The sequence below is a fragment of the Onychomys torridus genome, chromosome 12, assembly GCF_903995425.1.
Source record: "Onychomys torridus chromosome 12, mOncTor1.1, whole genome shotgun sequence".
Classification (NCBI taxonomy): Eukaryota; Metazoa; Chordata; class Mammalia; order Rodentia; family Cricetidae; genus Onychomys; species Onychomys torridus.
In genome coordinates, this window is record NC_050454.1 from 34,751,961 (window position 1) to 34,768,091 (window position 16,131).

Below are 16,131 nucleotides of genomic sequence, written 5' to 3' on the forward strand. Positions count from 1 at the left end.
AAGAGGAAACAGAAATTCCAAAACCATACCACCCATGAAGCAGCTATTCTGAATGCACCAACCCGACATTGGAGAATAATCCTAAATGCATCTTTGTAGGAGAATTAAGACGCTTTGTTACTTCCTTCCAGGATGCATTTCCCTGCTCCTCTCAGTGATTCTTCATCTGGGTCCAGAAACAGGAAACGCACTTCTACATGTATCATGTGACTACGTAACAGCTTACCATATTTGTTCTTCCCAAGGACTCTGATTTATCAATCTGAAACTTACTATCACTAGCCAGGAAAGTCTGTCAATGGTATTAAGATACTGAATGGTAAAGTGGCTCACATTCATTGGAATATCTAATATCTGTTCTGTGTTTGCAGAGTTATTTTTAATTGCATGGTATCCATGTGGAGGGATATGTGCAAATGAGCGCTGGTGCCCACAGATACTAGCTGCGGGCTAGAGCCACAGGTAGCTGTGAGCCTCCTGAGAGGAATGTTGGGAACCAAACCTCAGTCCTGCTGCAAGAGCCCTGCAAACTCTGAAGTGAAGACCTTTCTCCAGCTCCAAGAGAGGTTATTCCGAACAGGATAACTTCTAGAAGATATAGTTTCCATAGAATGTTCTTATTATGGGCTTTTCCTCTCACAATACCAGTAAATCAATCATTTCAGTTCAGGAGTATGGGTCACGCAGTTATATTAATTTTATTTGTAGGTGTGTGAGTGTTTTTCCTTGTGTGTATGTATATACTCCATATGCATGTAGTGCCTGCAGAGGCCAGAAGGGGTCAGAAACCCCTTTCGGGCAGAACTGGAATTACAGATGGTTGTGAGCCACCATGTGGTTGCTGGGAATTGAACCCACAAGACCTCTGCAAGAGCAGCCAGTGTTCCTAACTGCTGTCCCATCTCTCCAGCCCCACAAATTCATATTTTATTTCAACAAAACTATATATAAACCAGTTTTAATATTTTATTACAAGCCCAAACATCCAACCATAATGGCCAACTGACATAATAAAACTGTTACTGGATAGCACAATTTTAGGCAGACCTTAATAATTATTAAGGCTATTTAACATATAAAAATATTTATACTGTAGGTTAATTTTTTAAAGGCCCAAATTACGAGTACTCTGTGATTCTAACTCCAGCGACAGCTCAGGATTTGGGTGCTAGGACCAATTATACTATAATCTGTGGATGATCGACTCCTTTATAGAAAATGGCACAGTATTTGTGTATAACAAACATCCTCCATATGCTTTAACTCACCTCTAGGTTACTTTACCTAATAAGATGTTACACTTTATTATTATGTATAATGACAGGAAAATTCTGTATACATTCAGTACAGATGCAATATTTTCCCAAATATTTTTATCTGAAGTTGGCTGAAGCCAGTGATATGGAACCCAGAGATAAAGACGATCAACTGTGTATGGTTTCAAAAAACAAAAAAGCCTACCAAAATTCTAATGTTCATTTATAATTCAATTTAATTATCTAATGTTTAATTGAATTATGAATTGTATCCTTAATTAAACCTTTGCAGTTTTTTAAAACTATGATTCCTTTGTATTTATTAAGAGTAATATGTATTTAAACATTTTTACCTGACATGCTGAAATTCATAAATAGGTGAGAATAACTGGCCTATAAAAGTTTTATAAGGTTGAGAAGCCCTTATCTGAAGTCCTTGAGACCAGAACTGTTAGATTTTAAATTATTTTAGATTTGGGAATATTTGTGTATATGTATGTATATGATATATACTCACACACATGTATGTATATAATTCATTAATGTGTCACGAGCCTAAGTAAGAAATGTATGTCTCACATATACTTTACATATATAGCTTGAAGGAAATTTTGTGTAATGTTTAATATGTCTGGTTTCTAAAGATTATTTTTAAGATTTTTTTAAATTCTTATTGTATGAATGTATTTGGTTGGTTAGTTGGCTGGTTGATTTGTTTGTTTGTTTTGAGACACTGTCTCACCACATAACTCTGGTTAGTGTGGAATTCACTCAAGACCAGGCTGGCCTTGAGTCCATAGAGATCTGCCTGCCTCTGCTTCCCAAGAGCTGGGATTATAAGCATATGCTACATCTGGTTTTTAGTATTTTTATCTGTATGTGTGTCTGTCTGTGTGTGTCTCTGTTTCTGTGTGTCAGTGTGTGAGTGAACGCTCCGTGAATGTAGGTAGCCCTTATAGACCAAAAGAGGGCATTGGATACACCTGTAGCATCAGTTACTGGTGGTTTGTGAGCCAATTAGCGTGGGTGCTGGGAGTCAGGCTCAGTCTTCTGGAGGAGCAGCAAGCACTCTGAAATCTGAGCCATGTCTCCAGCCCCACATCTGTCTTTTGAGTGTGACCCATTGATTCAAAAAGCTTTAGATTTTGGAGGATTTTGGATTTTCAGATTAGAAACGCTCAACCTGTATCTAACTGTTCTGGGAAGTATTTAGGTAACATTTTAATCTCCATAAAAATGTCCACACCGGAGTGTGTAAAGACAAAGCAGGAGTGAACTTGCTAAAAAGGACGTCAAGGAAATGTGCCATCAACCGTTAAGACCTTGTGCAAACAAACTGCAAAGCGAAACTGAACAAGGACACAAGAAATCAGCCATGGAAACCACTCAAACCCATGGTGGGCGGTCCCTGAAACATCACGGGGAAGGTGACTCCTTGGCCTCCTCCCAAACTCCTCCCTAAGGAATTGTTCAGAAGTTCTCAAAACAAAACCTCTTTCTGTAAGTCAAACAAGCTGTAGCTACGCAGGGCCACGGACTCCATGTACTTTAGTCCAGTTCAAACTTGAGTTCTTCCTGTAAAAAATGCAGCTAATATCACCTCAACTATTGAATCGTGACCAGAAATAAGTACTTGGTAAAGGCTTGAAATAACAGATAAGCAACGTCACTTCTCTAGATCAATCTTCTCTTTGTCTCTGTTTCTCAAAATGTGGAACCCTACAACTGCACCAGCATCTCTGGGCATTCATCACAAAAGTTAATTCCATAATTGATTTTTATCAAATACTGCAAGCTTAGGGACCATTTAAAACAAGCCATTTTAACCAGGCCACTGGCATAGCCTATAGGTCCAGTTACTGGAGAGGCTAGGGCAGGAAGATGGCGAATTCAAAGCCTGTGTAGGCAACAAACCAAGGTGGACTAACCTGTGAACTTACTGAGACTTTCTCTAAAAATAAAAATGTCAGTTCTGCAAAAACTAAGCTACCCAAACGTATTGAGCAGCCTGCTCAGACTCCAAAAAGATCATAAAACTTTCCTCCACAAAACATCTTATAAACTTAATGGTCCTCCAGAGTAGGAAAAGAACTTCCACCCTCTCCACTAAAAGCCCAGATTTTTCATCCTTTGAGGGGTGCATAGTCTTCTCAGTTTTGGCATCTGTCTTTATCTCCCAAGATACCCCAACGTTTATACATGTCTGTTTAGGGAAAACAAAAGTCAATTATAACCTCTCAAAATGCAAAAACTACTTATTAAATGATCCTAATTTTAATTTAAAGCCACTTAATATTAATAAGACAAAGTCCAATAAAAAATGGCCAATGCTGCTATTTTTGGAAGTCCAGAAATGAGCTAGGAATGTAACTTGATAGAGTGCCTGCCTAGCATGGCCAAGGCCCTGGTCTGAGCCACAGTGCAAAAAGGCAAAAAGCTAGAAGGAATAGCAGATAGCTAAATAGTAGCTTTTTGCTTCCAAGCACGAGACAATGTGTATGTATACTTTATGCCCAAATCAAAAAAGCACCTGTCATGGATTCTAATATCTAATTTTATTAACTTCTGATCTGGTTGAACGTCTAATTTCGGCCTGTGCTTCGTGCTGAAAGAAAAGAGAAACACCCGGAACTGCTGATTGGGGAAACTGCACAATTTTATGACAGCAGCATTCTTTACATAAAAGTCAGTTCTTAAGACCCACACGTTCCAGAACACAAAAATAGACTTCTCTTTACATATTTATTTCCAAAAGCGGTTATTCTAGAATAAGTATTCATCACACAAAACTCGGCTGAATCAAGTAAGAAACAATTATCAAATGCGAACACCGATCCAAAGCACAGGCTGTATGCTCTTCTGTTTTGCCTCTTTCCTAGATAAAAGCAGGAAATTGTTACTATCCTTATTATAAAATTCTGACCTACACATATTGGCTTTTACAAGTAATTCAGGGGGGTGGGGGGACGTCAATAGAAACTCCTGAGATACAGCAGTCTTCAGCGTGGCCACGGGAACTCTGACAATGAACATTCTCTAGTCCTGAGGAGGGATCCTTGTGCTATTCCTGAAGACATGCGTCATTTCCTTTGCCAAGTAAGTGGCAAACACACCATTGCCAACCAAATCTGTCCATTCTGTTTCCTCAAACCACTTCTCATAGGCATTAGCACAGAAATCTCCACCCCAGGAGAAGCCAGTTCAAATACACTCCTTAGCATCTTTGGTTACAAGGGCAATACAGTGTGTAGATACTGTTAATAAGAGCTCTAGGATGGCTAAGTCAAGATGGAAAAATCCTACAGGTAGACACAAATGCAGTGCATACTGCCTAAGTTCTTTACAAGTCAGTATGCAAAGTACAGCTCTTTTTTGAAATGTCCAACAGATTGACAGTATCCATCTGACCATAGAGTCAATCACAAATTTTCTATACTACAAGTCAACCAGGAAGGTCACTAAATGCGATTCCTTTAGTGTGCTTGAAGATAGTTAGGTCTCCAAGGGGCATACGTAAGATAAGAACATGTCCAGCTGGTTCTTCACAATCACTTCATCTGGATGCAGCTTGTGGGGTAGATGATGAGCCAAGGTCATCTCCCAGGCATCAACAAGATAGACTCCAACCCCTGAGAACATCCTCCGAAGAACAGTGTCCAGCTGAAAGTTGTACCAGTCACTGTTGAAAAGGCTCACCTCAGGCCCCAGCTCTTGGGCATTGCCTGTCCGGATGACAACCACAGTCTTAGGGCTTCGATCCAGGAGTTGGACCACTGCTCGTCGGATGTTCCGGAGCCTCCGGATGTAGACTTCCAAGGGGAATGTGCTGAAGTGAGACCATATGGCTATGGCCACCACTGTGTTCTTCCCCCCCACAATCCCATTCAGTTCATTTGCCACATAATGAAGCTCGTTACTAAAGACGCTCGTGAAGCGGATGGGCGGACCATGGCAGCGATATTTGAGCAAGATGTTGTGTTTCTGGTCCACTGCAAGGAAGGGGCCGACGTTCTTGGGGCTACCCAAGTTAAACTCCACTAAATCTGAAACAAGGAAAAATCAAATTTATGAAAACATTCAATCAAAATACACACAGTCTGAATATTCAAGTGGCTTTGTAAAAAAGAGTTTTAGAAAGAGGCTCAATGTAACTTTAAAAGGAATACCTATTCTCTGTGTCCCATTTTGAATCAATGGACCTTTAGTCTAGTGCCCTAATTATTCAAATCATTCCAAAACATCACATAATAAGCACCATTATCATAAGCAATAATATCAGTGAAAGAGTCCATTTATGTCTAAGATGGTTACCTCCATTAAGTTAAGAAATTGTGCTATTTTCACAGATCACAGAATATTTAAGAATGAAGCTGACATTCATTCACTGTCCTTCTAAGGATGAGTATTCTGTCTTCTAGGATGGGATGCTGTAACTTTTTATGAGCACATTTCAGTAACTACACACATCTTTTGGAAAAGTCTGCCATTTGCGAAAACATGAATAAGCCTGGCAGGATACCACACTAAGTGAAATAAGCCAGACACAGAAAAGTAAATGTTCCATAACTTTCCTTATATGTAGCAACTTTAAGGGTTTAACTCTCTGGGGTCCGGAGAGACGGTCCGGCGGTTAAGAGCACCGATTGCTTTTCCAGAGGACTCTAGTTCAATTCCCAGCACCCACATGACAACTAACAACTGTCTGTAACCCCAAGATCTGATACCCTCACAGACATACATGCAGGCAAAACACCAATGCACATAAAATAAATAAACTAAAAAAAAAAAATTTTTTTTTTTAAAGTTTAACTCTCAGAGAGTAGAAACTGACTGGCAGCTGGGGAGCTTGGGAGGCAAAGGGGAAAGTTAATCAAGGATAGCTGTTCTGGTGAGGAAGAGTCAGCCTGTGAGACCTACTGCACACCACGGTGGCTCTAGCTGACAATAACATACTTCCGAAACAGCCAAAGAGATTTGAAATGTTCTCACTGCAAATAAATAAGTATATGAAGTGACAGGTATGTCAGTTAGCTTGATAAGATCATTCTATCAATATATCACATTGTATCCTCTAAATACATGCAATTATTTGTCAATTAAAAGTAAATTTCTAAACCAAGAATGGCTGCATATGCTTAAAATACCAGCACTTGGGAGGCTAAGACAGGGGGATTGCTGAGTTCAAAGCTATCCAGGGCTACAGAGAGAGATCTTGTCTCAAAATAGGTAAAGAAATAAAATTTTTAGAAAGTAAAACAATCTAAATTATACTCCTGAATTAAAAAGGGGAAAAAAAGTTTTTTTTTTCCAATATGCAAAAGAAAAAAGTGGTTCTATTTCTTTTGACTTTTAATTTTACCCCATGGTTAGAACACCATACTAATGTCCCACAAGAAAACTGTCTAGCATAGGGAATAACAAAGTTAAGTGGTGGTGTACACCCTTACTTAATCCTAGCATTAGAAGGCAGAAGCAGAGGCAAGTAGATCTCTGAATTTGAGGCCTGGTCTATGGGGTGAGTTTCTGGCTAGCCAGGTAATGACCCCTGTTGCAAGAAAAAGAAAGGAAAAAAAAGGAAAGGAACAGAGAGGGGGAGGAAGGAAGTGAGTCACAACTTAGAAATCCTTCCGCTCTCTCCCCTCACAGCTACGTTTCAAGGCCCAGTTCCTAAACAATCTAGGCATGTGGGAAGCAGAGGCAGGAGGATCCCCACGAAGTTGATGTCAGGTTGATACATAAAGCAAGCTGCGGGCTAGCAGGAGTACACAGCGGAACCTGTCTCATTAAATACATACACACATAAAGGTTGATAACGCAATTCCATTCACATTTTCTTAGCAGCTCTCCAGTGACCACTACCACAGGTACCATGAACCAGCCAAGGCAGACATCGGAGTCTTACATCACAGTTTAAGTCAATTCTGAAGGACACATCAAACTACAGTAGTCCTATATTCCCCTTAAGGGTTAAGGGCGATTTCATTTTTTCCCTTCTGCTGTCCTGAGCTTCTCCTTCCGACTCATTACTATGTAGCCTCCAGAGTTAAAGTGAATAAAAGTTCACGTTATCATTTTCTTTTGATAAAGATCAGGCACCCACACAAGGCTGTGTTATATCAGATGAAAATCAGTCTGTAAAGGGTCTGGTGGAAAAATGATCAAAACAGTCAATGTGATCATTGTTATTAAAGGAAATATCGAGCTACGTCATCAGAAATTATGAAGAAGCAACTGCAGGCACTTTGAAGGCCTGCCTGGTCAGTACCCAGGTGTCCCCAGCACCATGCTACTCAGTACTTCCTCCTCCAGAGTTTTAATCTGTGTTCAATAACTCCAACTCAACCATGTCTGTGTCGCTGAAAAACTGGAAATGACTTTCTACCTTTTGGAGTAAAATCTACTTCCTTTTCTTTTAAAAAGTAAGTTGGAGATGATTTAAAAAAAAAAAAAGTCATAAGCAACTCACACACAAAACAATGGGAATTTATTTTACTTTAAAAAAAAAAAAAAAAAAAACACTCCATTTACAGGGCAGGAGAAATTGCTCAGTGGTTAAGAGCATTCACTGCTCTTCCAAAAGTCCTGAGCTCAATTCCTAGCAGCTCACAACTGTCTCTTGTCGTCTTCTGGTGTGCAGATGCATGTTCAGACAAAGTATCCATATATATAAATACACAAATAAAGAAATCTTTAAATAAATTTAAAAAAAAAAAAACTCCACTTGCAACCATTAAAAAACAAAACAAAACAAAAAACAAAAACAAAAAAAAAAAAACAGTCCCCACACAATTGGTGCTCTCTGTACAAATGTGAGGACCTGGGTTTAATCTCCAGAACTCAAGCAAAGGGAGAAGGCGGTACACACTCCTGTAATGACGGTGCTGGAGAGGCAAGGACCTCCAGGCCTCTCAGGATCACTGGCCAGTGAAGACTCTGCCTCACAAAACAAGCTGGACAGAGCCTAAGAACACCACCCACGGCTGACCTGGGCCCCCATGGACATTTGTTCACACACACCCATCTGCACCCATATACACACACGTACACAGACACACACAAATAGTTCCCACATCACCTGTTCCTTAAGAGGTGAGCACACAACCTTGGAGAAAGTAAAGAATGCCTCCTGTACGTAAGTGGTAGGTAGGTCTCCAACCAGTCCAGTCTTACTCTGGATCTGAGGACTAGTCTCAGAGTTAGGCAGACGCTAAGAATGCTGGGACTTGCCCAGAGTCTCTCAACAGAAGCCATCTCTATGTCGGAGTCCCATCGATGAGAGACCCAATGGATGCCTTTGCTACAAGGACACATCCGGCTAGTTCCTTCCAGTAAAATCCTGTATGGACCGAGAGTTGAGCCAAGCAGCAGCAGAAAGGAAACAACTGGAAGTGGCCACCTGTTTTATAAGCCAATCAGTAGAAGTGAACAACATCTGCGAGGTGACATGGTTCAGCTGTCTAATCGGACACATCCAAGGCCAGAGAGAGTCAGCGGGATAAGCCTCCATAAAAACCCCCACACTTCTACCAATACAAGACTCTCCTGAGCCAGGCGGTGGTGGCGCACGCCTGTAATCCAGCACTCGGGAGACAGAGGCAGGGGGATCTCTGTGAGTTCGAGGCCAGCCTGGTCTCCAGATGCTGCCACACATCTTCCAGGGTGAAGGCACTTCTTTGGTCCTATGGAGAAATTGTCTCCTCACCTGACGCCTCTCTCCAGGCACCAAAGGGAGCCTGCTCATTTCCAACCTGATTTCACATACACAAGAACCAGTTATAAAAGCAAAAGCTAAAGCACCGACCTGGGACAAACATAGTGAGGTATTCGAACCACTGCCTGATGGTGGAGTCGCCGAATAGGTACACCATTTTTCTTTGCAGGCATTCCGTAATGTTAGCAGGGTCATTGAAATGGCGCATCTTAAACCTCCTGGGCCTCCACTGGTCTTTGTAGAAATATCCAGAAGGAAAAGTTCCTGAACCTTGAGATACTTCTAGGTCATCAGTTTCTGCAAAGGAAAGGGGGGAAATCTATTATAATAGTCTGAATTTCATCTTCAAAAACAGATACAAAAAATGTTCCCCCCCCCCAAAAAAAACTATACCCACATATTTGCTGGCCTGCAAGCTTATAGGCAATACTTCCTGTTGTCATAGCTTGAAGAAATCCCAGGCTTTCCCCCGATACTAAAATGGGAAGATGAGAAGTGGGTGTGGGGTACTGGAGGGCACGGGGGGCAGAAAGTGCACTTCAGGCATTCCCTCTGAGTATGTATGTGTTCATCAACATTCAAAATAAAGGAAGGCAAAATCCAAGGAAAAGTATCTGCCCAGGGTGAGAGGATCAGTTTTTACCCCAGTGCCTGAAAGCAAATGGTAAGTTAACCTCACATTAAGTCATATATATATATATATATATATATATATATATATATATATATATGAGATTATGTATATATGTGCATTAATGTAGCAGTATTAATACAATGTCTCCCAGTCCATTAACAGCTTTAATCCATGTATTCTAATTCAATTCTTAATTCAGAAAACCACCACTGTCAACTACACAGAATCCATGTGATGGATTACAGGAATCGTTAGCAACGCTAAAGAGCCTCAGCCCTGTGTACTCACCACTGTAACCTAGCTACCCGTTAAGGCCAGCACTAGGGCACCTTTCAAAGAGAGCCAACATCTCTCTGCCCTAACACCTCCCTCGGGAGACAGAAACGCCACTGTGGAAGCAACAAAAGGCAAGGCTTCGAACATGGCAATAGCTAGTATCCCTTGCAAGTTAACTCTGTTCCGGGCTCGGTTTGGGGAAATGAAACACGTCATTTCATGTAAGATCATACACTCTCTTTAAAGTTCCGGCTAGTACTCCTGCTGTTCAGAGCAAGCAAGTGGAGCTAGGGCCCAGACCTGACAGAGACGCTGTCAGGACCTGAAGCCTGTGTGCGTGCAGGCGGAGAGCCGCTTTGGCAGCGTCCCGGCACCACGTCAGGTCATCAGAAAAGAAACGGGATCTCCAAGGTGTCAGCCATTTCTTTCATCTTTTTCCTGAGGATATAAACTTACTCCTTTCTTAGTAATTCAAATCCATAGTCTCTAAATGACACCAGTCATTTTATGCCACTTCCTTATACACCCCAGGGTTCAGCAGCAATCTCAGATCAATCACTTCTGTCACCAGTTAAGTCACAATTGGAATGTAAACGCTGTGTGACCTAGAAATTTAAGTCAGCCTACTTGTGACTATTTTCAGGTTATTTAATTCCTTAACACTGTCCACGTTACTCAATCCAAATTATTTTGTATTTCCATTTCTCTTTTAAAAATTTGTGTTTTCTAGCTTGCTACTTTATGTAAAGAAAAATGGGGGAAAGGGGGGGCCTGGAGAGATGGCTCAGTGGTTAAGAGCACTGTCTGCTCTTCCAGAGGTTCTGAGTTCAATTCCCAGCAACCACATGGTGGCTCACAACCATCCATAATGAGATCTGGTGCCCTCTTCTGACCTGTAAGCATACATGCAGACAGAATACTATATACATAATAAATAAATAAATATTTTTTTAAAAAGAAAAATGAGAAAATGTATTTTGATATTTACCTCCAAAAATAGAAGAAAACTGTTCCCATAAATACAACTATGCCCACATATTTGCTGGTCGGCTAGCTTATGGATGACATTTCCTGTTGTCATATATCAAAGAAATTGCAAGATTTCCCTGATAGTGCAAATTTTCCCCCTTAGGCATCTGTTGATTCTTTGTTGGTTCAAAGCAGAAAAATAGCAGGTATCTGGCAAAAGTTTTAGTTTAGCAAATATGGGTACCAAAGAAAAGTGTAGGAAGGCAAAGAACTAACATTTATGTGACTGACTCAAGAGTCATTCCCTTAGCCAGATACAGCAGGGTACACTTGGAGTTACAGCCACACTACCCAGGAGGCTGAAGAAGATCACTTGAGCTCAGGAGTTCAAGACCAACTTAGGCACATAGCAAGACACCATCACAAAACAAGACCAATAATCACAGTGAGCAAACAAAACCTCCCCGGCTTCCCCCAACCCCCCTGGCTGTTTTATTATTATTACAGTGTGTGTGTGTGTGTGTGTGTGTGTGTGTGTGTGTGTGTGTGTGTGTCACAATACACATATGGAAGTCGGAGGACAACTTGCAGGAATCGGCTCTCTCCTGCTAGGTGGGTACCAAGGACCAAACATGGCAGTCAGGGCTTTAACAGCTGCTGCTGCATGGCCAGGGAGCTACAGAGAACACACCTGGGGCACAAAGAAAACATTTACTGGAATGAGAATTAAAAGTGATTTTGAAGTTACAGTTTGCCCCAGTAACTTGGCAGATTCAGTTATTTTGTGTCAAACACATGCTAAAAAGGAAAGTATATATCACACAGGAAGCAATTACCATTTCCATGAGAATGTTAATTATATTTACTACCAGAGTTTAGTCAAGCAAAGCAAATCAATTACTGAACCTGACATTCACTCACTCTTTCAACGCAGGGTGCCTTCAAGAGTGGAAGGTGCGTGTCTATACTGCCCCCTCACGGTCAATTTGTACAACAGCATTTCCTAACTGGTTTCAAATAATTTGAAGTTGCTTAAAAAGTGTTTCTTGGAACTTTATGGGCTTTCAGATCACTAAGATATGAAATTCTCTTAAACTGATGAAATAATTCATAATCTATTATTTTTTGAAATAAAAATTAAGACAAAAAATTCGATATTACTAAATATTACCCTGAATATTAATAAAGGGAAAATCTTACCAAGACAGATCTTTATGCAAAATGTAAGCATGTATTTCGTTTACTCAAAAATAAGCATTTTGAGAATCGGTGTGTCAAAGCAGAAGGCATGTTTTTGATTACTTGCAAGTACTGTCCTGCCTTCTCTAAATATCTTGGCTTCTCTTCAAGGGCCAAATCCGATGTTTTTTCTCCAAAGGGTGCTATCCCAGGTGTTGCAAGAATTTTCTCCATAGGGGAGACTAATCAGTATCTATGCCCCACCCACAACAGCCCCCAAAACAAACCACGATTCAGTTCCACCTAAGTTCACCCTGGGGAAGCAATGAGTTTACTAGGCTTCCTTACAGAGCATGTGTAGGAGAATATTATGTTAAGCTGTGTTACTTTTGTTTATGTTGCATTTATAACTCTGTGAAGCTGTGTTACTGTGCCTGTCTAAAACACCTGATGGTCTAATAAAGAACTGGCCAATAGCTAGGCAGGAGAAAGGATAGGTGGGGCTGGCAGGCAGAGAGAATATACAGAGGGAGAAATCTGGGAAGAGAGAGTGAGGGGCCAGAGAAGAAGGACTGCAGGGGTCAGCCACCCAGCTACACAGCGAGCCACGGAGTAAGATTTACAGAAGTTAGAGAATGGGAAAAGCCCAGAGGAAAAAGACAGACAGAATAAGTTAAGGAAAGCTGGCCAGAAACTAAGCCAAGTTAAGACCAGGCATTCATAAGTAAGAATAAGCCTCCATGTGTGAATTTTTGGGGGAGCTGGGTGGCGGGTCCCCCAAAAAAAACCAAAGACCAGCCAACAATAAGCATGGATAAAGGCTGGGCAGTGGTGGTGCATGCCTGTAATCCCAGCACTCAGGAGGCAGAGCCAGGTGGATCTCTGTGAGTTCGAGGCCAGCCTGGGCTACAGAGCGATCCAGGACAGGCGCCAAAGCTACACAGAGAAACCCTGTCTCGGGGGGGAAAAAAAAACAACAACAACAACAACAAATGGATGAGGAGTTACTGACTGGAGTGTTGGTGACCCTAAAGCAGCCACACTAGAATGTCTTCACTCAGCAACAGGAGCTGACTTCTCAGTAGCAACAGATGGCGTCCCTTTCCCTAGTCTTCCTCAGCCTCCATACTCCAGCCCCACCCACCCACCCACGAGCCCAAAGACCGCCTGCAGTTAAGGCAAATGACTGGGAGAACTGGCTGCATACTCAGGTGAGAGACCACTGACTCCCAATTCCTCCCTTTTGAGAGGGAGTGCCAACAGTCAACAAGGCCAGCTGTGGCGATCTTTTGCAAGCAGACATGGCTGGTCTCATGATGATGACGACAGTTATTCTGCTGGAGGCAGGGTCACGTCACACTGTACATCATCCACAAGACTAATGAGGCCTATCTGGACCAAAACCAGAACAAGAGGAGAGAGAGAAGGCTGAGAAGTGCTCCTTAACTACCTACAAAGAGCAAGGTGAAAAGAATAGCATGAGATTAAGGGCAGAAGTTTGGGAACCATCTCAGCAAGGTAAGTAAGGTCCCTAATAAGGCATGAGTTCAAATCTCCAACAAGGGTCCTGAGTCATTTAGCTGTGAATGCGTAGGGACCACAGAACTAATGAAAATTCATCATTAATTCTGACACTGGGAAAGTCTGTCTGCCACCAGACACTTGCCCTTGACAACTGAACTAAAACTAAACAACTAAAAACCGTTCCTTGCTTTTGACTGAAATTATAGCATCGTGTGGTGGCAGTATGGTGGTTTTAAGCAGTACACTGTACTCTAAATATACATCTTTGGGGAAAACGAATTATGTGTGTGTAAGAAAAGATTCTGAACTCTCAAGGCTGGGGTGGGGAGGATACAAAATGAGTCTAAAACATCTTATGGTGTCAGAAAGTAAGGAAGCCTCCATAAAGACATGAGCATAGATCCAAGGGTGAAAAGCAGCCGCACCCGCTGGCAAGCCCAGCAGCGAGGAGGCTGAGGCAGGCAGATTTCGTATTTGAGGCCAGCGTGATTTACAGAATCCAAACTGAAAATGTTCTCAGTTGTCAAATTGGGAACAGTTCTGGCACACACGCACGCGCACACACACACACACACACAAGCACTGATTGAGTTGAGCTGAGTTTTATCTCAAAAACAAAACAGCTGTGTGTGGTGGGGCACACCTTTGGTCTCAGCGCTCTCGGCGAGTTTGAGGCCAGCCTGTTCTACATGTTGAGTTCCAGGATAGCCATAGCTACATAATGAAGCCCTGTCTCAAAAATAAATAAATAAATAAATAAGGCCAATTAAAAGAAACAAAATAATGACAAGTCTACAGTGATACAGACATGAAAAATGACAAGCCTTCTTCACACTAGCATTCCAATTAATAAATCTTGAAAGGAGGGGCTGAAGAGATGGCTCAGAGGTTAAGGGCACTGGCTGCTCTTCCAGAGGTCCTGAGTTCAATTCCCAGCACCCACATGGTGGCTCACAACCATCTATAATATATCTGGTGCCCTCTGCTGGCCTGCAGGCATATATGCAGGCAGAACACTGTATACATAATAACTAAATATATCGTGAAAGGAATGTCGCAGAAACCATGGTTACAGTTGAAACCAACAGAGGCTGAAGTTAGTGGGTGAAAGTTTAAGTAGCAACAGAATGTTTGCACAGTAGAAAAAGCAGAGAGCCTGATTAGGGTCTGAAAATGCCACCTCTGGTCAGTGTGGACTTCTGGGAAGTTCTCTCTATCTGGGCTCCTTGGATATACAAAGCAAATTTGCCCCTAATTACATACCTGCTACAATATGACTTCTAAATTAAAAAAAACAATAGTACATCAGAAGCCCACACCAATTCCTGGCTGATCTGGGACCTGCCAGCAGAGGTAAACTGTACAACCTCTGCTTCAGAATAAGGGGATAGAGCATGTGGATGGATATGACCACGACCCCCTCAGTACTGAAGTTGAACTTCCTCTTACTGGCTCCTGGAGTCTTCCTGCATGTTCTGTCCTTCTGTCCACCCTTGATGTGGAATTTTCCACGATTAAGAATTTGAAGAATGAAGAACTCCTCCTATTAACCACTATACAGGACACTATACAGGTAGGGCCACATGGCGAGCGTGGCAGAGTGGAAGGGAAGAAGGGTGGATTCATTAATGGGGTACACTACATCTACTAACACCTTGGCCCTGGGTCGAAAGAAATTCTGACAGCTGAAGATAAGTATTTACACTAAGGATGTTTGTTCTGCACACACGTCCCCTACAATGGGCAAGTCATCTGGTTCAAGTGTAAATCAGATACGGATCTTCATCGGATGGCTCTGAGACTTCCACCTAACCGTGAAAGCCAGAGACTGTATGTCTGGCTTTTTTTTTTTTTTTTTTTTAATCATATATAATTCTTCATGAATTTTGAACCAGGTACCCATGTTTTAAAACATGTAACTATCACATTTTAAAACTCAGATTAATTGGGGAAAACAAAACAAAAACCAACAAAACCTTAAGATTTCTGGTTTGATACAGTAAAGAAACCCTAGACCTCTGGGCGCAGCGGGTTTGGTTTTGCAAGAAACAAAGGCGCACACTGCCCCCTTGAGGTGGTCCTGGCTTCTTGATTCCTTCCACACAGCTTACATAAGGCAGGCATATCTAATGGCCATCCTTCTGGGTACATATGTATTATATATACGCCTAGTACCTGTGGCAAAGGGGATAGCTGTGTGGGAGACAAATGTTCTCGATAGTCACAAAGCTCTTTCTCCTATGAATGTAACTCTCCTTGCTCTCTCAATTTACCACGAGGGCATCACACTTACTGCTCTGAGTTTCCTTCTTTTATGGTTTGGGTGCTTTGAGACAGAATCTGACTCTGCAGCCAAGGCTAGCCTGCAACTCACCATGTAGTCCAAGTTAGCCTGGAACTCAAAGCATTCCCCCTGCCTCAGGCTCCCAAAGATGACAGATGTAAGTTGATGCTCCCAGCTTACTCGTTATTATTAATAATTACACCAGTAGATAAGGATTGCATCACTCATCAATTTGCATGTGCTTGGGTGTGTCAGTGTCAACCAGAGACTGAGCCCAGGGCCTTGGGCATGCTAACAA

At 41.8% G+C, this 16,131-nt stretch overlaps 1 protein-coding gene across 4 annotated transcripts in view; it reads right to left on the reverse strand.

The window, feature by feature from the left end:
* Positions 1-3,894: 3,894 nt before the first annotated feature.
* The window catches only part of Nxpe3 (neurexophilin and PC-esterase domain family member 3), a 61,864-nt gene continuing 49,627 nt past the window's right edge, over positions 3,895-16,131 (reverse strand). For all 4 annotated transcript variants that reach the window (XM_036203654.1, XM_036203657.1, XM_036203656.1 and 1 more), the window contains 2 exons: positions 9,058-9,264; positions 3,895-5,299 (listed from right to left, as the gene is read on the reverse strand). In XM_036203654.1, coding sequence (XP_036059547.1) covers positions 4,749-5,299; positions 9,058-9,264 — 758 coding nt within the window. In that variant the 3' untranslated portion in view covers positions 3,895-4,748. The remainder of the gene's footprint in view (positions 5,300-9,057; positions 9,265-16,131) is intronic.